The sequence below is a fragment of the Ctenopharyngodon idella genome, chromosome 11 (genome assembly GCF_019924925.1).
Source record: "Ctenopharyngodon idella isolate HZGC_01 chromosome 11, HZGC01, whole genome shotgun sequence".
NCBI classification, from domain to species: Eukaryota; Metazoa; Chordata; class Actinopteri; order Cypriniformes; family Xenocyprididae; genus Ctenopharyngodon; species Ctenopharyngodon idella.
In genome coordinates, this window is record NC_067230.1 from 22,471,954 (window position 1) to 22,495,064 (window position 23,111).

The window sequence follows — 23,111 nt, forward strand, 5'->3', positions numbered from 1 at the left end:
ACCACTGTAGTCACATGAACTGTTTTAAATATGTCTTTAGTAGCTTTCTGGGCATCTGAAAGTGTTAATTATCTTGCTGGCAATAGAGGCCTCACTGAGCCATCGGATTTTATCAAAATATCTTAATTTGTGTTTTGAAGATAAACGAAGGTCTTATGGGTGTGGAACAACATGAGGGTGAGTAATTAATGACATAATTTTCATTTTTGTGTGAACTAACCCTTTAACTCAACTGTGTCTGATGCTAGTCATATTCCCATGAAATGATAAATAACATTTTTTTTTTTAGTTTTTAGTAAATACAAATTGACTAGGAGCGAAAGAGGCAGCCGCGCAGCGATTCCACTGCTTGCCGCGTTCCATGGGAAAGGGTCTTTAGATATATTGATTTAATTAATGTAATCAATAAATGCAATTAATCTATGTTAAATATGTAAATAAATATATTAAAATTAAATTAATTAATATAGACATTGCAAGGAGGGTACGATTAAATAGCACTTTTTCCAATTAACTTTTTAATTAGCATGTTGAATTGACAGCTCTATTGAGTAAAAAAAAACCCTGTAATTTGAATATGATTTAAATCAACACTCTTTACTAAATAGCCTCTCAGATCATGAGTCAAGAGTCATCAAGAGTGCAGTACTATATGCTTTCACTGCAGGAGTAATTTTAGCAAGGCACATGTGTATTTTTACATAACACAAGAGCAACAGTGGGATGGATCTGTGGTTAAATATTTCCAGCTTGCCATAAAGAAAGCACTGTGATTTTTCCCTTGTCGCCCTGTAACTTTGTGCTTTCAAAATGTACTTTGTTCTGAAAACAGTTACAATCGAGCCAAACCTTCAACACAAAGTTAAACAAGTTTTGCGGTAACTCAAGCCCTGCTTTGAAAATAAACCAAGCTCAAATCTTTGTTTCATCTTCTCAAAAGAGACAAAACCAAGAAAAATGACGTAAAACAGATCTGACTTGTTTCATTTCTATCCACCAGCAGCACGGTGAATGTTTCTGACAGGGGGAACGAGTCAACCCACGTGCTAGAGCACCAGGTCAAGCCTGTTGTGTTGGTGGGTATGAAGTGCTGAAGAGGCGTTTACCTCTGTCGACCTTGTGGGACAACACAGACTTTCCAACTGTATACTGCCCAGGGCTAGTCCAACTACAGCTTCACTTTGTGAGCCTGGAATTTGCTGATGTTAAAACATCCCAATAGAAGACTTTTCTATTTAAAACTGCGTTTTATTCAGATGCTGTATTTACAGTGACAGTAGTTAATATTGATAGATAAAAACTTTAAAGTACGCATACAGTACAGCGGTTGATTGAGGCTTTTTCTGTCCATTCTGTGTTTGTCCAACAACGCAACCCACAGATCACTGAAGACCTGCAAATGGTCCAGGAAATGAGGCACCATGTACTCTGGCGTGCCGCCTTTTTCTTCTAACTTCTGGAATACTCCATAAGAACTCCATAGCTGTTTGACTATAAAAATATGTAACACTTGGAACTCCTGTGTCATTTCTAGACCTCTCATGTCCGTCCCTTGAAAGTATTCATGCAGGTGTAGCTTCCTGAGAACTTGTGGATTTCTTCAAGGGCACTCTGCGGTAGCATACTGTAAAAACGAAGCGATTAAATGTAATGAATGAGGGTTTCCAAAACACATTTGCTGAAACAATTTGATTTTAAAATAAAATTGTATTTGTAAATAGAATCAGACTATACCTTTTGAGGATAATGAGTGCATGCATGGTCCAGGGTAGGTAAACAAAAGCTGTATTGGTCCTAACAGCATCCACTGTTCTCTGCGCCACCACCTCTGGCTTTAGAGGAGGGAAGAGTTGAGGAAACCTGCAGAGAAAAACCCCAGTTAAATACACTTGTGTTTGTTGGTTGTCACACCTACAAATATGTACCATTGTATTACCATTGTTTGTAGGTAGGTGGCCCAGGACTCTATCCATTGGGAATTGATTGGATCATGAAAAGTGGGCGTTACACATCAGAATGGAGCCAGACCAAATGTGAGTTTGCTAAAACAATGGCTTAAAAGTGATTTGGCTTTTGGTCAACATTACAAAAAAGTCTGTGACTAAGTGAAAATTACAGTTGTTTTGGAAGAAAAGCAAGTTATTGCATTCTGATTAAAGATTATAAAGAAAATTGTTTTGGAATAATGAGGAATCATTGAAAATAAGCATTGGCGAAGTAAATAGGGTCAATTTTGATTTCACATTGTCGAAAAAATACTTACTGCCAAATGAAACAGAACAATCAAGAGAAAATGTGGGGCATAATTTTATCAAACATTTACATGATTGTGAAAAAGCTGTCTATATGAGTGGTGTTTTTAAGTAATTCGGTTGTGCTGTACCCATGTTTTCTGCTACCCATGTCATCAGCTCACCTGACTCTCATGCCCTGAAACATTTCAGTGTTGGTGTGGAATGGGAGGACAGTGGTACAGCCCACGCCTGGGCAGTCCAGCAACCCCAAAGTGAGGCTTTCCATGAAGGCTAGTGATGATGCTTTAGAGGTGCAGTAGTCTATAGCACCAGGGATGGGTGACAGAGACAGGATGGAGTTGACACACACAACATGGCCGTTTTGCAGTTCCAGCATACGAGGCAGGAAGGCTTTTGTGGTCTGTGGATGAAAGGATTATTAAAATGTGAATTAAATCCCTGGAAGTAAGCACTTGGAAGGCAGATGATGAAAACTGTTCATTATTTAAGATAATACACCGATCAGGCATAACATTATGACCACCTTCCTAATATTGTGTTGGTCCCCCTTTTGCTGCCAAAACAGCCCTGACCCGTCGAGACATGGACTCCACTAGACCCCTGAAGGTGTGCTGCGTATCTGGCACCAAGATGTCAGCAGCAGATCCTTTAAGTCCTGTAAGTTGCAAGGTGGGACCTCCATGGATCAGACTTGTTTTTTCAGCATGGGCACCCTGACTGGTCTGCGGCTATGCAGCCCCATACACAACAAACTGCGATGCACTGTGTATTCTGACACCTTTCTATCAGAACCTTCTTGAGCAATTTGAGCTACAGTAGCTCGTCTGTTGGATCGGACCACACGGGTCAGCCTTCGCTCCCCACGTGCATCAATGAGCCTTGGCCGTCCATGACCCTGTCGCCGGTTCACCACTGTTCCTTCCTTTGACCACTTTTGATAGATACTGACCACTGCAGACCGGGAACACCCCACAAGAGCTGCAGTTTTGGAGATACTCTAACCCAGTCGTCTAGCCATCACAATTTGGCCCTTGTCAAACTTGCTCAAATCCTTACGCTTGCCCATTTTTCCTGCTTCTAACACATCAACTTTGAGGACAAAATGTTCACTTGCTGCCTAATATATCCCTCACTAACAGGTGCCGTGATGAAGAGATAATCAGTGTTATTCATTTCACCTGTCAGTGGTCATGATGTTATGCCTGTTCAGTGTATGTAAATGTCGGCATGAAACAGAAGTTGCAATCATCTTTTCTTCCCTATTGTAACGCATATCCAAGTATGAGAAAAACATTTGGGGCGGGACTTGATTTTTGTACTTACCCAAAACTGTCCCATTGTATTGATGTGCTGTGACTTCAAAAGAGCATCATCATCACTGTCCAGCAAACTCTTCCCATGCACCACTGCAGCATTATTCACTAGAATGGTAACATCTCCCACCTACCATCAGAAGAAAATACCCACTGTGAGATATTCTTTCCAAAACAGATTATTCTTTCTCCTTTATGGCTAGTTAGCTCAGCCATACTGCTGGGCCTTATCTAACCCAGACATTCATGCGAGGTGTGATCTCTATCCAGGCTATGGGGGTGGAAGGCAACAGAGCACTGGGGTTGTTAGAGGTTATTAGAGCCAACCAGTTTGAACTAATCTTATTAAGAAACTCCTCAGGGTATGATATTATGGGGCATACCTTTTCTCTGACAACCTTTGCTTGCTTGTAAACTTCTTCTCTGTTGGCCACATCGCAAACAAAGTAATGGCACTCTGTCCCCATGAGGGCGATCTCCTCGCACGCCTCCTTTAGACATTTTTCCGTCCGGCCCCACAGGATTAGCTGTTTGGATATAGGGACCAAATATCAAAGGTGGAACAGAGCTGAAAACCGCCCAGAAATATAAAGGTTTACAAAACACAATGTGATCTGCCATTTTGGCAATAAATCATCTTTCTGAAAGCAAAACCATACTACGTCACTGCTCAATAGCGCAGATAAGTGCTTAGTCATGAATTAGTGTCTCAAAGTAGATTTAATTTGATTGAAAGTATTTCATGTTGTCAGTTGTTGTGCTTAAACAGTCTTACCTAATTTATCATGACTTGTTCTTTAATGCAGGGTGTTTACTTGTAAACACAAGAGGCTATGTGGCCTACAATTCATGCCAAAACTTTTGACACACAAAAAACATGAGTCAGAAGATATGTTTTTGTATTTCATTGTCCTTTTTAAATGAAAAACACATTTACTTAAAACTCTATATGAGGAATAGGAGGATTCCTAGGAGAATAGGAGTATTCCACAGAAATTTTAAAATGATATTTAAAATCAGAATTATGCAAGTTTTACCCCTTTATCCATTTGTGAGGAATATATATCATAGCAACATATGAAACATAGTAGTTATGGTAAGAACAGAACAGTTCATTTCATTGAAGGAACAGTGGGGCTATTTTTCACAGGCCACTATTAGTTTGGTGAAGGATTAAGAGAGATGACTGCATGAATGGATTGACTGGGACAGGGAACACAGGGGGCAGTGATTGGTCAATTAGATTTTTCAGTCTGAAAGGTCAAGGAAAGGTAATGAAATCAGTGATGCTGCTTCATCATCTCTCAAAGACAAATTCTCATAGAGATTACACAGCCTGCTGGGCATACGGACCCGGCCATTTTCTGCTTCAACAACCACATAATGTGTGCACACATAGGTTAACTTAGCTATCCGTTCAGGGTATTATATTTATATTATATTTTATATTATATATTATATTTATATACTATGACAGAATTATTAATGTATCGAATTAGCTTATATTTGCAGTTTTCATTTTAATTTTAGTCAGTTTGTTATGTGCTTTTGTCACTTTTATTTAAATATTTCTTTCATTTTTCTAAATGGCTTTAATTAAATGTATTTCAGTTAGCTGACAAGGTAACATTTCTAATTTTTGTTTAAGTTTTATTTAATATTTATGTTTCATGTTATTTTATTTTAGCTTTATTTAAGTTACCGAAAACTAATTTTTAATATTTTTAGTTTTAACAAAAACATGTCTAAAGTAACTATAATTAACTTTATATAAAAACAATATGTCTAAAAACAGTAGAAGTCTATTGTTGTATATGTTCTTATTTAAATAAATATGATTTCACACAAGTAAAAATGTGTGTATGTCTATCACAGACTCCTTCACAATATTGTGAGAGCTAATATTGGGATGTTTTATAACGATAACCTCCCCTTAGCCTTGCCCTCCATTAACATTCAATTTTATTAGAGCCAAAATATTGTTGTTTTTTTTAATAGCCAAAACCGACTGCAAAATACTTAAGTGTACAGTCACCTTGTTCACACTGCTAGCTGATTGTGAAGAATGATACACATTTATTTTCCACGGGTGCCTGTAATTGGTCCAATTATGTTTTTCTCTTTTGAAAAGCGCTTGTGGAAATTTCCAGTCTCTGAGCATGTGGTGTGTTCGTTTCGTTAAGTATGCATTTCAGCCAACTCCTATGTGGAAAAATAGGGTCAATCTGAAATGTGAAGAACAATACTCAACAAAAACTGTACTCAGTGTTTTTCTAGCTAAATTCATTCTACTCAGATAACAATTTCATGTTAGCCTTCCTAATTAACCTAAAGCAATCAATCCCTATCAGTGATGTTTGCAGATGAATTAGGCCAAAGATGGTCTGATCTGCAGGTGGTTTTACCTCTTTGGCCTAATGGGCGTTTATTTGATAAACCTGCCTAAGTGTTTTTGTATGGGTCTACTTTATATGCATGGCCTTTGAGCTAATTACTAGGAAGGTCTTGATTAAGCTTATAATAGGATTTCACAACAATCTTGATATTTCTGTCAGAGAACAAGAGATCACAAGGTGGTCTCCCATACAATCCCACTATGAGCTTCATCCGCACACATCACATTAGCAAGTCTTATCACTAAAGTCCTTAGAGTAGCAATGGTTGAGTGCACCGCATTAGCATATAATATGCGAAAATAAGGAGCAAACAAACCGTGCTTAATCCAGTCCTGTGAGGACGCATATTGTATTTCCTCAAAGATAAACACACTGTGTATGAAGCTCTTATTAAGGAGCATATAATCTATTGTTTAAGTGAAATGCAGGACAACATCAGTAAGACCAGTAATTCCCCGATTTTTACACTAACAGCCCATTCACCCCAAGAATGATAACTATATTAGCGTCCACATCAGCACACAATATCGTTCTTTTTTTTAAGCACACTGTATTTTTGTCATCTGCTGCTTTAAATGCTTAAGCGGGATGGATTCTGATAGGCTGTCAATGTTTTTATCGTTCATCAGCTGAAAAAAAATTTTCCGAAAGAGATTGCAACAATATCGTTTCTCTGTGCCATTATTGTTATCGTTGTGGTATTGACTATTCTTTTATATTTAGAACGATTTTTAGACGAGTTATCGTTATAGCGGTTTCACTTTATTTTACAGTATGTGCTCTTTCAATGTTCTTACCCACAAAAGTACTGAGTACTATAAGGTACACATTACTTTTGGTACACATGGTACACAAAAGGTTTAGGGGTAGGTTCAGGGTTCAAGGTTCAGGTTAGTACCTAGTTATTACCCAATTAGTGTCATTACTACAATAAGTATGTTCAAGCGAAACAGGACTGTAAAATAAAGTGCTGCTGTTAAAATTATAGTCCTTGGTGTGATTGGGGCCTAAGGCAACATCTATATTGATACAAATACATTTGAAAATGGTGTTTTAAAATGCTCTCCATCAACACTATAATTTTCAAGTGTTTTCTAAAAGCTTGTATTCCACACTGAAACGTCGAAAAATGCTAAAACTTACATGCTTACATAAAAAAACAAATTAATGCTGCATTCAGGTCGAACTCAATCTCCATTATGTATGGTCTAAACGCAACTGCCCTCATGTTTTGCTGCAGGACAGAAATTGCAAGTAAATTTTCTGTCATCTTTGAAAGCACATACTGGTATAAACATAGTTATCAATCAGTACAATATGCGTCACATGACTAAACGCCGTTTTTTTAAAAAAATACTTCACAGTCCACACTACAATGCGAAATTTATCCAGTTGGGAGAGCGTCTTAAAAAAGCTCAGTTTTCGAAGCACAAAAACACAGTCTCAGTGTGGACAAAAGGCCAAAGAAAGAGATGCGTTTTCAAATGAATCCGGATTAGTGTAGACGTAGCTTAAGTAATCCACTTTGCTCCCATTGGAATGGGTCTGTATGTGCATGGGGGCACAAGGAGTTCAGGAGGCAGTCGCCTGCCGCTGTCTAATTAGTGTGGAGACAGAAGGGTCAGTCACAGGGCACTGCCCAGCTGGGAGCTGTATGGTCCCTGCCACCCTCCCCCGAACCCATACACATTCAAAAACTAATTTACATAGGGCTCACTTCCTTCACACTTCCTTAAGCCATTAGCCATGGGACCACATGGATGGTCACCGATGATGGTGCTTCTGTAACGTCCACAATTTTTCTTTTTCTTTTCTTGGTTCGTCAAATCATCATTTAGGGTTTGGTTAGTGGGCGATTACGTAACTTTTGCAGAATATTTCCAGTGTTGAATTACCATGCACTAAGGACTTGCTAAACCTCTTGGACGCCATAATAACGGCCTGCTTTCTGGAAAATTACAACCCCCACTTAGAGGCAAGGGTGGTCAAGTTAACTCCAAGCCTGTGCATTTATGATTCATGCCTTTTTAGCATTCCTTAAGAATGGGCTAACTGTGAAGATAGCCACTGCAGGTGTCTTTTCCAAAGCCTTCACACCTTGACAATGGCCAACAACGGGGTGTTGACAAGCACGGTGGCTTCCTTTAACGTACTGCTGCAAAGCTGCTTCTTTCAAAGAACTTTGCCCTGTTATGATGTAAAAGGTGACTTGTGTCAGCGAGCTTTCAGGGATCTAAGGTCTCCGAGCTGTTTGCTCTGTGAGGTCTGCTCTGTGACTTTTATGATGGGTTTTTATTTAGCCCTGATACACAAAAGCTTCTCTGGGGGGGAAATGCGTTTAAATCAAAGCCCTGGGTGTAACACCGCCAAGCTTTGGGGCCCCTGTCACTGTGGTTACATAAGTTATTAAGCTCTGTTTATTACAGTTGGGCCACTGGGTCTATTTATAATGCAATGTCTTGGGTGGGTGAGGCAGCTGAGACATTTCTTCCCAGCTCTTGACTTTCAGCACACATCATCTTGTTTGCAATCTTACTGCTGAGACACAAAAACATTACACTACTGCCTATGCGAGAGCTTAATTAAGCCATTAAATACTGCAGATGGAGCCCATAATACAGTAAAAATTCATAGGAAAGGTCAGATGCCTAATCTTCTAAGCATTTAGCCAAGGTCAAAGTTGCTGGCACCATGAATTTCTTGGGTCACTGGCCTCTTTAGAGGGATTTCCACCCAGACCACAGTAATAATTTGAACATGAGCGCTGTCAAAGTTGTCAAAGAAAGAAGGACGTTTTTCCCCAAAATAGCTGTTTGTTAGATGACCCAGTTTGTTATATAAGTTGAACCAGACATTGGGATCCAGCTCTACATTTTGATTGGTCTGTTGACCATAGGGGTCATGACCTATGCACTGTTAAGACAATGGGTTTATGAACAGGACAAGTAATGTCCCTAGGGAGAGGAGTAGCCTATACAGAGTGATACTTTGCAAAACAAAACAAACTCATCCATTACTAGGCTAATGATTTGTGTTAATAGCTTACAATGCAATGATAACCACAGTTACTTTACTTACACAGCACACTTACGCAGTTTTTACAGTTATGATTATTACAATAGACAGACACTGTACAATTGATTTCATCATTGTTAAGACAACTTTGTATGGATATTCTTCATCAGTATAATTACATTCAAAGTGGTTATGGAAGTGCAATAAACGTGCATCCTTTAGATTTTACTTTTTTTTTTTTTTATATTGTACTATAGGCCAATATGTGCATGGCAATTAAGATTTCTACATCATTAAATATAAATGGCTAAATAATATTATATTGATAGATTATTTTTTATGTTTATATGCCAGATACCGCTATGTACAGAGTTATGAAACTTTAAAACTATCAGTCAGATTGCTCGTTGTCAGAAAGAGAAAGAAAGAGGCAGACCACCTGGTATTGAAACCATAGGGCTATACTAACAATACATTGACACTATTTATAAAAAGTGTTGAATAGAAATACCACGCAAATACAGCAATATGACAAAGAGTAGCCTAGTAATACATTACCTTTTTAGCTCCACGCACGGCGAACTCCTTAGCCAGGTGACGGCCAATGCCCCGTCCGCCACCCGTGATAAGTACCACATCTCCGGTCAGATCTCTCCGCCTGCTCGGTAAGACCCAGCATACGGTCGCCTTGACAATGTAGTAGAGTATCTGAATAGGTAGGAGCACCACGCAGCCCAGCGCCTTCAGATCCATTTCACTCCGTCTCAGTATCCGCTTATCTTAGTTCTCGCCTGGAACAATTGCTGAACTAATTGAATCCTTGCTCGGAGCGATCACCTTTACTCCTATTTATAGGAGTGAATAAGGCAATTCGCCTTATTTTGCAGCGCTGACGCACACTAAATAGATTGAAATGCATCTATCTACAACAACCCAACGCAGTTTATGTGTGCCTCAGCGGAATATCTGTCATTTTGCGCACCTTTATTCCACATAAACTCTTCATCCACGGAGCTCTTGCTGCGACAAGTGTGCGCTGCTGCTTTGAACCGGAGACGGAGCCCTGTCGCTACTGACAGCGGCCAGAACCCAACTATGACGATACCTCGGATCTGATAGTGGTTTAAAAGAGACCATTTATCTTGATTGACAACTGGAGGACTGACAGAAGTATTGCTTTATCAAACGTTGCCGTGAGGGTTTCTTTATGACGCTAAGTCCCCTCCCCCAGAAGTGGTGCCACGGGCAATTTCGTTGCCTTTCAACCTGCGCTTATTGTAACTAGTGGTGAGGATTTTGATTCACTCAAGTGATTCAAATCTTTTTAATCGGTTCAAAATGACATTTATGCACGTTACATCGAGTCCATGAATCATTTATTTTATGAATCATTAGATGTTTACTTTATGTTGTATTTTTCTTTATTTTGTCAACTACTGGGCATGACTTTAATCATACTATAAAGACAACACATAATAGCCTAAATAAATTAGTTTTTCGGACTTATTTTAATTGTGTATGGTCAATTCATATTCTTCAGCTCTCTTCTTTTGACGTTAACATAACGAAATGGATGAACAACTCGTCCAGTCGATCAGCAGATCCACACTAACGAGTTCCAGTTAGGTTCGTTCGCGATCAAGTTGTTCAGTAAAATGATTCCTTTACATAAAAGATTCATTCAAAACAGAGATCCGTTCATGGTCGAAACGTGATAATTGTCACGCTCTTTTTGCACAACTTTTGTATTCGTTATGCTGGCGTGATTCAAGAATCACTGGGTTGACGTTTTCAGTTTAACAACCTAGTTGTTAAAGTGTTTTATTCTCCGAATTTGACACTGTTTCAATTCAAAACGCTTCCAGCTAACACAAGTGTCAACACGACAGAGGACTTGTTGAACTGTCAGGGAAAAAATGAACCGGTTTAACAAGACATATATTTGTATGAACATAAAATATTTTTTAAGTATATATAGCCTATACATGATTAATAAACGGCAAACATTTATTACCTTAATCACTTAGTGGCAAACAAACGGGTATGCTTGTTTATAATACTGTACAAGGTAATGCTGTAGTATAGTATTGTGATATAATTGTGAAATTAAAAAAAGAATGGTCGTAAAACTAAATCTAGGCATCGTTTTTTGCAAGGTTCCTGTTCAATAAAAATACCACCATAACCACAATATTGCATCTCTTTCAATCAGAAGGTTTCTTGTTTTTCCTGTTATTTATTATATTTAGTTACTTGACATTTATGGGTAATGTCAAGGTACCTTTATTGTAATAATGATGGCTTTATTTTGGTTGCAATACTGTATGAGTTATGAGAGAAAGTAAACTGTAGTTAACACGGTAACTTCTGTAAAGTTTGGTTTGTAAAATAAATATTATTTGTTCCATATTTTTTCTTTCTCATTTCAAACTCCCATAGGGTCCAAAAGTCTACAACTTTTCAGTGTGTGATGTGTGTATGTAAACAGGTGTGTGAGACTATTTGCCCTAAATGTTGTTACACTTGGGTCTCCTGTTGCTCTTTTCAGTCCACAGTGCTCAAACTGGAAGGATTCCTGCAGACCAGTGCACTTCCAGAACATCGAGACCTTTGTAAATGGCTCTTAAACTCACACAGTAAACCCAGGAGCCGTTGTGGAGATTCCAGACTGTGATTTTTGGCCTGGCCTCTGCTTCTACTGCTTAAAAGCTGAATAGAGGGCTGCTCAGACCGTACTGGGTTGAAATGCAGCCTCACAAAGACTGCTTTGTGCTATGATGTGCCTCTTAGTAATGGCCCAGCAACTCTCAGAGAAGGCTTAATGGTTGTCTGATGGGGGGGAAAAGTATGTTCCACTTAAATTGGCCCATTTCTGGATCTGTTGATCAAACACAGGCCCAAAATCACACATGCTGATTTAATTTTCAGTATCGCAGAATATTGTAAAACTATTATCCTCTATTCTTATTTGATTATGAGGATTTATTTTATCTTCCACATTTTGTTGTGGAAAAATAACAGCATGATTATGCTGAATACAAAGGCCTTTTCTTTTCAGTTAGAGTGTCACTGCCATCTACAGATCAACAGTGAAAATTCACTATATAAATCTGTTGTATTCTCAGTGTTAGCCATAGTACTAACATTGCCTGTCATGGAATAGTTTTATCATTAATGATCATTTGCAATAGGATTAAAGGAACTAAGTTAGTTTCCAGTTGATGAATATGCAGTGTTTTGTCTTCTCTAAAGCCGTGCCACCATCAATTATCTCTATGTAAACATTCAGCCAGCATATTTTCTTGTGCTTTGTTGATATTACTAATTAGCTAATGTGTTATCTGGTCACTTAGAATTGCAGGATTAGGCATTTGTCAGGATTTCCAGATCTGATTTCCTTTCATTTGTAGAGTGGTCAGGCCTTATATTTGCTTGGATAGTATAAATGTGTACATTGCTATTATGCTCTACTATAATTTAAATACCTAAGATGGCTGCTTCATGCTTTCGTGCTAGTTAAGTGAAGTGGTTTTGGAATCTGAAAAATCTTTTTTGGAGTAGCCATCCACTTGCTATAGGCCTGTCACCCATACTTACCTTATTTCTGCTGACACTATTTTGTAAACTCACTGTATTATAATCTTAACCACCTTTAGTCCATAAAAATCTAATTTGTGCAAAAAATTGACCAACACTTGACCCAGTTTTGTGTGAAACCTGTGGACTTGGCAACCCTGGCTCTCCCTGACTTTATAGCTGCACTATAAGTGGGAGGGAACATGTATTTTGAACACTTGTTGCTTTGCATGCAGCACATTCAAACAGCCATGTGCACTGCAACCGCAATTCTGCTCATTGTGTTTGCAGCTTTCTTTGCTGTTTTTTGTTTGTTGGTAGTTGTCCCGGTATACTTTGAGCTGAGAAATTTAAATATTCCTCCTGGAGTTGCTAATCCTGGGAAACTACGTGGGATTCATTGTGCGTATGTTGGGATAAACATTGTGGTGAGTGTTCATGCTGTATGTGTTGCATTCGCTGGCAAATCCAATCACATTTCTTGTTAAATTCTCATTTCCACTGCAGACTAAAAAAAAAAGAGTAACGATTGCATGTTATGTACTGTGATTCTGGCTTTTATTCTAAATGTTTTAGCACAAAGACTTTTCTACTCATATAAAAGTGCTCAATACAAAGTCCACCTTAGTTATGTGACATGTGAAGGCCAAGTATGTTAACCCATACTCTGATTTTTTCTTCTGTATTTAACCCATCCAAGTTAGTGCACACACATTAGGAGTAGTGAGTAGTGAACACACACACTGCAAACCATGGACACACACACACACGGAGCAGTGGACAGCCATTTTTGCGGCAAGTGGACTTCTTTACCCCCTCAGTGGCACATTTAATGACAGTGAATATTAAGAATTGGCAAACCTATACTTTTTTGTATTCAAACCACCTTTAGGGCCAAATTTTGGAGCGATTGGGGCTGTGTCATCAGATAAATTTTACACGATGGTTCAGATGTTGTATCATGGCCAGCAAAGGGCCAGTGCACCAAGGGCTTCGTATTAAGGACTTGACCTTCAGTGGAGTTCCAGTGAGGGTGTATGAGCCTACAGCTGCCTCAGGAGAGAAAAAAAGAGGCCTGGTGTACTTTCATGGTGGCGGATGGATGTTTGGCTGCATTGGTAATGCTGTATATGTACGTGTAGACACAGTAAAATACTGTTGTGTTGATATTTTAACAAGTTTTGATTGTCCTTCCACAGATGATTACGATGAAGTGTGTCAGTATATATCACTGGAGAGTGACACTACAGTTGTCTCTGTTGGGTTAGCTGACTCAGTTTATATGTATAAATCAAGTTAAATTCTGGCCGGTTCAATTTCATGATCTTATTCTGTCGTTTTCTTTCTCTGTTTCCCATATTTAGTTACCGTCTGGCCCCCGAGCACAGGTACCCTGCCCACTTGGATGACTGTGAGGTCGTGACTCGCCACTTCCTATCAATAGCGGCAACCGATTTCGGGGTGGACCCACACAGGGTGGCAGTTGGTGGGGACAGTGCAGGGGCGAACCTGGCAGCCGCTCTCTGCCAGAGGCTGTCGAAGACGCAGGATGGTCATCTGCCATCTCCCTGTGCCCAGGTTCTCATCTACCCGGCTCTGCAGATGGCAGATTTCCACCTGCCCTCATACCAGCAGAACCACTCTGTGCCCATATTGTTCAGAGGCCGAACGGTGTTCTTTTTCCTGCAGTACCTCAACGGGAATACGTCTGTGAGCCAGCAGGTTCTGGAAGGCAAGCATGTTCCTGCCGAGCTAAAACTTCGCTATAAGAAATGGCTGGATCCAGATAATCTTCCACCTCAGTTTAGAAAGGGAGCAAGAAGTCCGCAGGTTATTGCAAGCCATGATGCTGACGTCTATCACATCATCAAACAGGGCTTAGATCCAGAGATCTCCCCTTTACTAGCCGAGGACGATGTTCTTCGTCTCACGCCAGCCGCCTTCATCCTGACTTGTGAGTTTGATGTTCTGAGAGATGATGGCATTCTGTTCCAGAAGCGACTGAAGGATGTAGGAGTGGATGTCACGTGGGAGCATCTATCTGATGGCTTCCACGGGATCATCAGCTTCTTCAACCAAGGCTGGTTGACGTTTCAATCATCTCGAAGGGGTATGGACAGCATTGTAAGATATGTGAAGACTCTCTGACTGGGAAGTCAAAAGATTTGTCAGAATGATTCAGAATATGGCTTGCATGAGGTTTTTCATGGCAAAGGAATGAACAAAAATGCACTTTAAAGGGTTAGTTCACCCAAAAATGAAAATTATGTCATTAATTACTCACCCTCATGTCGTTCCACACCTGTAAGACCTTTGTTCATCTTCAGAATGCAAATTAAGATATTTTTGATCAAATCCGATGGCTCAGTGAGGCCTCCATTGACAGCAAGATAATTAACACTTTCAGATGCCCAGAAAGCTACTAAAGATGTATTTAAAACATTTCATGTGACTACAGTGGTTCAAGCTTAATGTTATGAAGTGACTAGAATAGATTTTTGTGTGCCAAAAAACAAAATAAAGACTTTATTCAACAATATCTAGTGATGGGCGATTTCAAAACACTGCTTCATGAAGCTTCAAATCTTTACGAATCTTTTGTTTCGAATCAGTGGTTCAGAGTGTGTATCATACTGCCAAAGTCACGTGATTTCAGTAGACGAGGCTTCGTTACGTCATAAGTGTTTCGAAACGTTTCAAAATTTCAATGGTTCACGTGACTGACAGTTTGATTCATAAAGTTTCGAAGCTTCACGAAGCAGTGTTTTGAAATTGCCCATCACTAGATATTATTGAATAAAGTCATTTTTTTTTTTTTTTGGTGCACAAAAAGTATTCTCGTCGCTTCATAACATGTATTCACATGAACTGTTTTAAATTTGTCTTTTGCACCTTTCTGGGCATTGAAAGTGTTAATTATCTTGCTGTCAATGGAGGCCTCACTGTACCATCGGATTTTATCAAAAATATCTTAATTTGTGTTCTGAAGATGAACGATGGTCTTACGGGTGTGGAACGACATGAGGGTGAGTAATAAATGACGGAATTTTCATTTTTGGGTGAACTAACCCTTTAACTTTAGAACGCAACAGTCGGGTTCTGGAAGTAAAAATCCCATTTATTTTCTTCACAGTATAATTCATATGATTGTAGTTCTTTTCACCGTTAAAGCCATTATGTAAGTCCTTTTGTCTGATTTTCTAACACGTTTTGCTTCAAATCAAAGTTTGTAATGTGATTCATGGATTGGTTTATGGCATATAACTCTTCAAAAATACTTTTGTAATCACGGCTGCTAATAAAGTGTTGCACTCTATAACAATTTTCTCCTTGATAGAATCATTGTCATTCAGCAACATTCTGTGACTAAACCTAGTAAGAAAAAGCAGTCACATTAGATTTATCAAAGAATTTTATATTTGATTTACAATGTTTTTGATTGATGTAAGTGTTAAACTGCTTTTGTTATGTACAAACAATGCTCAATTTGTCCATTGAATCATGAATGGTATTTCAGCGTGTGACACACTTAATATTCTTCCCACATTGTATGTCCCTTGTACAGCCTCATTTGTATGAGACTGCAGTCTCCTTTGGTGCTACAAGTGAAGCTAATTATCATCATTCAGAGCGTTAGTCAGCATTTGCATGGTGCGTTTAAAGGAATCTGATGAAACTTCTTTTGCTGCAGCTGCTCCCTTAGAGCCAGCAGTAGTGTTTGGTGTGTCCATGGCAACAGAACTCTAGAATGTCTCCTGCTTTGACGATGTCATGTAGGGAGTCTGTGACCTAAATCATAACTGATATCTAACCATTTTGGAGGTTTGCAGAGCGTATTGTGTTTGAAGTAACGTTAACTATACAGTATACAGCATGCACAAAATGGAAAACTCTCGTGACAAGTGGAGCCAGCCTGGTTGGAGAATAGAGCAGAAGTATGGCAACAAAGTACTTATTGGTAATTGGGTGGAAGAGAAATTACAAGTAGGTATATTTTTATAATATTATTGTGTTGTGTGGGTATTCTTAACTGATACTTAACTTATTTATGCTAAATATCTTTATGCACTAGTATGCATATGCATTACAATGATGAATTACTATTTCTGCCATAATTTAAATACTAATTATTAATTTGTATGCTATTTTGAATGTAGTTCTTTGAATTAAGTTTCATCTCGATACAACGAAGCATATGCAAATTCAAATTTAAAATGCCCGACAGACAATCCAGGAACATTGCATAGGGGTTTTGACCTTAGGCCCAACTATTTTAAAGTCAGCATGAAATGTTCAGTTACACTTTATTTTAAAGTGTCTGTGTTACAGTGTAGTTATAGATTTAAGTATTGAGTGATGATAATGAACTACATGTACTTACTATAGGGTTAGGATTAGAGTATGGTTTACGTTAGTTGTATGCAATGTTAATTAAGCACATTTTATCATAAATACTATAGTAACATGTGAAACAGACACTGTGAAATAAAGTTTACCAAATATTCCTCCATATTGTGACTTATATCTGAGTAAAACAGCTTTGTCAATGAGAAAAGGTGCTACTTGATTTTGTCCATCAGGAATTGTTTGGATTGTTGTCATTGCTAATCGCAACCCGTATCATATCACTACTGGTGACTTTAAAAGGCGGCAATGATATCTATCTTACCAATAGTCACTTTAAAAACCCAAAGCATTGCAAAGAACTTCCTATTGAGTGACTACATCGTCAAATACAATAAATGTAAATGATTTAGGTTTAGGTTTACATGACACCGGCATTTGGGCATCCTGAAAATGCAAACTTTTGAAAACGGGAGTGCAAAGTAGAAGTTTTTGAAAACTGTACTGTTATCGTCTCTGTTTAAACTACAAAAACGTGATTTTAAAAAAAAAAAAAAATCAGTGACGTCATGTGCACGTGTATTACATGTTCAGTCTATAGGTGCATAGTGTTTGTTTACAAAGTGACATCGCCAACTACTGGCCTGGCAGCAAAATACAGCGTTATTTGTCATTTTTGTGGATCCGTGTGAACTGGGATCATTTTGACAATGTTGTCGTCTTGTATGCAAAAAAACGCAAAGCAAGAACTTTTCCATTTTTAGTACATTGTTGTTGTGTAAACATACCCTTAGTGAGGATCTCATGAAAACTGCTGGCCGAGTAAAAAAAATAAAAAATAATACAGGGGCCGTCTACACGACACCGTTTTCACTAAAAATGGAAAGCTTTTTATGAGTTTTGGCCGTTCTTTTACATGACAACAGCATTTTGGCAGCCTGGAAATGCAAACTTTTGAAATCGGGAGTGCAAAGTACAAGTTTTTTTAAAACTATACTGTTATCATCTCTGTTTAAACTACAAAAACGTGAATTTGTGAAAATGGTGATGTCACGCGCATGTGTATTACGTGTTCAGTCTATAGGTGTGTAGTCTTTCTTTACAAAGTGACATCGCCAACTACTGGCCTGGCATGCATAACGCAGCGTTTTTTTTTGTCGTTTTTGTGGATCATTTTGACAATATTGCTGTCTGTATGCGAAAAACACAAAGGAAAAACTTTTACGTTTTTAGTACATTGTTGTCATGTAAACGTACCCTTAGTTAGGATCTCATGAAAACTGTTGGCCGAGTAAAAAAAATTCTAAATAATATAGGGGGCGTTTACATGACACCATTTTCAACTAAAAACGTAAAACTTTTTATGCGTTTTGGCCGTTCATTTACACAAAACTGTGTTTTGGGTACCTAAAAACGCAAACTTTTGAAAACAGTTTCAAAGTGCCAGTTTTTGAAAACTATAACGTTATCATCTCCGTGTAAAGTACAAAAACGCATAATACGTGTTTAGTCTATAGGCATGCGCGTTTGGCGCGAGTGCCGTGTTAAATAATGCTTATGTGCTCAGGCGTGACATCTACTGGCCTGGCATGCATAATACAGCGTGTTTAGTTGTTTTCGCGGATCCGTGTGAACGGGGATCGTTTTGATAACGTTGTCATCTGTACAAAGGAAGGTTTTTTTTATTTATTTTAACATATATTGGTGATTATTTAGAGACAATTCCTAATCACTCTCATTTCGAGTAGTTAACACACTACTTAAGCACTTGTCAGACTGCAATGTTTAAACCCTGAAAGGGGTGCAGTTCCTCAGACAGTGCTCAGATCTATGCAAAAGTGATTAGCGCCGCCGATCAGCTTGGTCAGCACAGACTGGAGGCAGACAAATGGGATTGATGCAAGTCGTGCTGCAGTCCCCTAGTCAGGAACAGACCTGAGAGAGTACATCTGCGATCAATAAGGGACCGCGAGCTCTGCTGAGCGTGGGATTTGTTTGCTCAGTGTTTCTGTGTATGTGTGTGTGGTGAGACAGTTCGCTCGAGAGTGCAAGACAGCAAACAGCTCCAACAGGCTGGACTACACGCCCCACATGTTGCACAGGCCCGATGTTGTCATGCGGCGAAAGGCTCTTCACAGATCAGAGGTTTGGGACAAATCCATCAGTTCATGCATCATTTACCAAACATCACAAACACATCAGTGGGTAAATCATATTCGGTTTTGATGACAGACGGCAGGCATACATAGATGTGAAACATGTTATTAAACTAAAGTCTTTTGCATCTTATTGGAGCTCTGAACTGTCACTGTAATAATTGTAATACTTTAAAAGTGTCTTGAAGAGATTACAAAACTATAAAGAATGAAACTAAGTTGCAAAAGTAGTGGGGGGAGACAATTCTTTGCATGCCAATTAATTTGACTTTATATATTAAACATGCTATATTTTAAAGTTAGTGGTACATTGTGAATGATTCGCCCTGTCCTTCACTGGTCTGATAAACCCTGTCCATGGATTTAATCCATGCTTTAGGGTTTTCCTAAAAGGATGTTACTTTCCCATCATGACGTCCCCTCCTCCCACTACCTGGTGTCACTCTATGATGAGTCGTACGGGCGGCAGGCCTCCTCCTCTCTGCCCACACTGCGCTCCTGGCATTCTGACAAACTGGCCTGGGTCCCAGAGAGGTCAGATCATCCAGTCCAAGGTATTAAGCATTCCTTTCACTCCAGATGGGGTTTAATGCAGTCTGGCCTACATTTTGAATTAATGTTGGAGAAAATCTCTGTAAATCATTATAGATATCAGTTATTTTAATACATAGTCTTTTATTATTAGTCAAATGTCTTTATTTATTCTTTTATTTGAGCATAGACAGAAAAATAACCACGGCAAATGTGCATGAGAAATTGATGTCTTTTATTTGTCAGTGGGTGATTTAAATGAATAGTTTAAATCAAAAATAAAAATGTAGTCATCATTTGCTTACTCTCATCTTATGTTGTTCCAAACCCGTATGACTTCATTTGTTATAAGAAGAATTGTAGCTACTGATCGCTATTACTACTAACAAGGCTTTCGAGCTTCGTCTTCCTCTGTATTTTAAAGTGGGCCCAGTGGTGGATAAAGTACTCGAAAGCCATACTTGAGTAAAAGTATAGATATCTTACCAGAAAATGACTTTGGTAGAAGTTAAAGTCACTGTTTAGAATGTCACTTGAGTAAAAGTTTTAAAGTATGTGATATTTTTTGTACTTAAGCATGAAAAGTATTATTATTATTTTTTTATATTAAACGTACTTAAGTATTGAAAGTACAAGTAAATGTAAAATACAAAAGGAGCAAAAAAAAAAAAAATTATTAAAAATTGTTCTATACACAGTTTGAGCAGCAGGATTGTGTTCAGTTTTAACTCTTTCTTACATTTTGTTTTCTTTGAATTAAAAAAAAAGGCAAAATGTTCATTGGAAGTTTCAAATCCGAAAAACACTAATATATTAATTTTACATTGATCATTCATGTTAATTCGTAGTGCATTATAACTTATGAGACAGCTTTAAAATGTTAAAATGTTAATGTTGAAATTAACAATGAACAATACTTTTATTAACCTTATTTAATGTTACAAATGGACTCTTATTGTAAAGTGTTACCATTTCATATAAATCCAAACAGTCATGCTTAAAAATTGCCATCTTTACACACAAAGGCATAGCATAGTTCTATTATATGTATACTTTCACATATTATTTGGCTCTATTTTAGAAAACTTGATGATTATCTAATCAAAATATGTGTTACAGTGTCGATAAAAAAAAGAACAAATCGAATACATTTCTGATTTGTTATGTTTCTGTCGCTGCATGATGAGGACCCTGTTGAAAAAAAAACAGCATATGCTGGTTAAGGTAGGTTTTGAAGCTCGTATGCTGGTTTGTGCTGGTCCTATGCTGGTCCTAAGCTGGTCCAGGATGATAGTTCTGTGTGAGGAACAGAATGAAATTGAAAGGGGATTTTCTTAAAATGGCCACGGTTCTCATGAAAGTTCATTAGATAAGTAGCTATGTTCGATTGATGAATGAATCGTTCTTTTAAATCATTTATTTTCAATGAATCAATTAATCCAGGTTACAAAATGGCTCTGAATAATTTGTTAATAAATTAACTGGTCAAGTTCACGTTGCTGACTCGATCCAATTGCGGCAATTAACAGATCGCTTTTTAAAAGTTATTAATTTTAACGCTAGCCCAATGTAGGCCTATGTGTATGATTATTATTTTTTTTATAATGAAGCCATTCATCAGCTAATTTCCCAAACAGTGTTATTTTAGTAGCTTATTATTTATACACGATTATATTTTTTATTCATATTTTGAGTCAGCTTTTATTTTTATATTTTCAGTTTTCATTTCAGTTTAAATTCTGGTAATTTTGTCATGCGCTTTTGTCATTAAATATTAATATTTAGGTTTATTTTTTATTTTAGTTTTAGTTGTTTTTGTTTATTTCCAGTTAGTGCTTCAACTTCAGTTGCCAGTTCTACATTTCTCATTTATAGTTTTTTTTTTTTTTATGTAAAATTTATACTTTAATAAATAAAAATGTTTTCAATAGTTTAAGTTAATGCTAATAACCCTGTTACCACTGTAGCATTTTCAACATTGCTTTTTTTTGTTGGGTCATTACTACTACTGTTTGGTGACACTAGGGGCACAGCAACTACACAGCCTGTTTTTTTCATATTTTCTTGGTAATGCCTTTATTTTTTTCTCTCTGCCTTCCTCCGTTTCTTACACACAGGCCCCCCTACTAAGTTTGGCTTGGCGGAGTCTTTGCGGGCTCGCATGGAACAACAGCGGGCCATTGTGCCCACACTAAGCGTGTATAAAGCTTCATACCCTCTGCACCCCATCAGCGCCTTCTGTCATTCTCGCCACGTCAGCATGCCCAAGCGGATCTCCAGCAGTCAGCACCCTGCCAACCACAGCAACGAGGACCTGGCACTGAAACACAGACCCTACAGGCAGGTCTCCAGTAATCCAGTCCACCTGCTTTGACCCTTACCCTTTGTCTCACCACCTTCAGCCCTCCAGTACCACACAGTCTGGACTCAATCGGGAGAACGGGAGTGTTTTTGAACCAAGACAAATAAAAGAGATACAAAGAGATACTGCAATGTGGTCCAAAAGTTACAACTATTTCAAATACTTTTAGCATTAAATGCATTAGTTTTATATTACATTGTATTTTCAACAAAACTCAACATAAATATTAACATGAATTTCAGAGCGACTTAGTATTTGGTTTGATCTATTTTTATATTTTATTGACAGTAAGACCTGAAGATCATGTTCTCCAGTATGATTTGAGATTGATCCAAAGAGCATCTCGTGCTTTCGTGGAAGAAAGAACATCTGAGTTTACATGGTCTCAAACTTTTGAACCCCACTGAAATAATAATGGTTTATCAATATTTAAGAGCTTCATAGATTTTTCCATCCGACAGACTGTTCTTTCCCTGTTTAGTACACGGTAGTGCGTATTTGCAGGTCTATTTTTATGCACACTAGCACAATTTAATGTGCATGTGTGAGAAAAAACATCTTTAGCCACTTCAACAAAAAACCCTGCAAAATCTCTACATGACATGCTTTATTATCAACAGTTCATTTGGACCACAGTGCTAGTTTAGATCGCAGAGTCATTCATCGACACACTCTAAGGGGACTTTCCTAACTCCCATCTCATTAAGTGTTTAATTATGTTGAATCAAAGTGTTTAATTACAAGGAATCGGATGGTATATTTGACGTCCAACCATCTGTGTTCACACTTCTCCTGCTGTGTAGGTTTTATCCCACTGTGTTCTTCTGCTAGCCTTTGGAACATTCCAACTATGTGTCTTTTTGTGTTGCATATTAGTGCTGTTGAGATTCCATCAGACCTTGATATCTCCCCCACATGATGGTGCTAGAGTTACACATAGATAGCAACGATACATCACGGGGAATTGCATCACAGCACACTCCCCTCTGCACGCCTGCCTTCTTTGATCACATATGCATACTCGATTGTCACGGTGATTGTATTGTATACTTTCATTAACATAAATTGATTATGTGATTGCTTTGCTTTTGACAGCATAATTGCATTTAAATTTAATTAAGATCCTGTCACACAAAAGCCTCTTGCTGCACATTTTGTCAGAA

At 38.1% G+C, this 23,111-nt stretch overlaps 3 protein-coding genes across 6 annotated transcripts; 2 read left to right on the forward strand and 1 right to left on the reverse strand.

The window, feature by feature from the left end:
• Window positions 1–1,227: 1,227 nt before the first annotated feature.
• Window positions 1,228–10,249, reverse strand: dhrs3b (dehydrogenase/reductase (SDR family) member 3b). The gene is made up of 6 exons (XM_051913303.1): window positions 9,538–10,249; window positions 3,952–4,095; window positions 3,579–3,698; window positions 2,417–2,655; window positions 1,735–1,860; window positions 1,228–1,624 (listed from the first exon to the last, which is right to left on the reverse strand). Exons 1-6 carry the CDS (start codon window positions 9,730–9,732, stop codon window positions 1,540–1,542), a joined length of 909 nt encoding a protein of 302 aa, XP_051769263.1. The 5' UTR covers window positions 9,733–10,249; the 3' UTR covers window positions 1,228–1,539.
• Window positions 10,250–12,769: 2,520 nt separating this feature from the next.
• aadacl4 (arylacetamide deacetylase-like 4) lies at window positions 12,770–14,835 on the forward strand. 4 transcript variants are annotated; one of them, XM_051912496.1, is made up of 5 exons: window positions 12,770–12,983; window positions 13,256–13,350; window positions 13,448–13,673; window positions 13,755–13,818; window positions 13,920–14,835. In XM_051912496.1, exons 3-5 carry the CDS (start codon window positions 13,517–13,519, stop codon window positions 14,701–14,703), a joined length of 1,005 nt encoding a protein of 334 aa, XP_051768456.1. In that variant the 5' UTR covers window positions 12,770–12,983; window positions 13,256–13,350; window positions 13,448–13,516; the 3' UTR covers window positions 14,704–14,835. The 4 variants fall into 4 exon arrangements, with proteins under 4 accessions (XP_051768456.1, XP_051768455.1, XP_051768454.1 ...); XM_051912495.1 differs by having other exon boundaries at window positions 13,256–13,673; XM_051912494.1 differs by lacking the exon at window positions 13,256–13,350.
• Window positions 14,836–14,910: 75 nt separating this feature from the next.
• Window positions 14,911–23,005, forward strand: cfap107 (cilia and flagella associated protein 107). The gene is made up of 4 exons (XM_051911711.1): window positions 14,911–16,539; window positions 18,934–19,044; window positions 19,435–19,609; window positions 21,704–23,005. The coding sequence occupies exons 1-4, from the start codon at window positions 16,429–16,431 to the stop codon at window positions 21,958–21,960; spliced, it is 654 nt and encodes a 217-aa protein (XP_051767671.1). The 5' UTR covers window positions 14,911–16,428; the 3' UTR covers window positions 21,961–23,005.
• The last annotated feature ends 106 nt before the right edge of the window (window positions 23,006–23,111 follow it).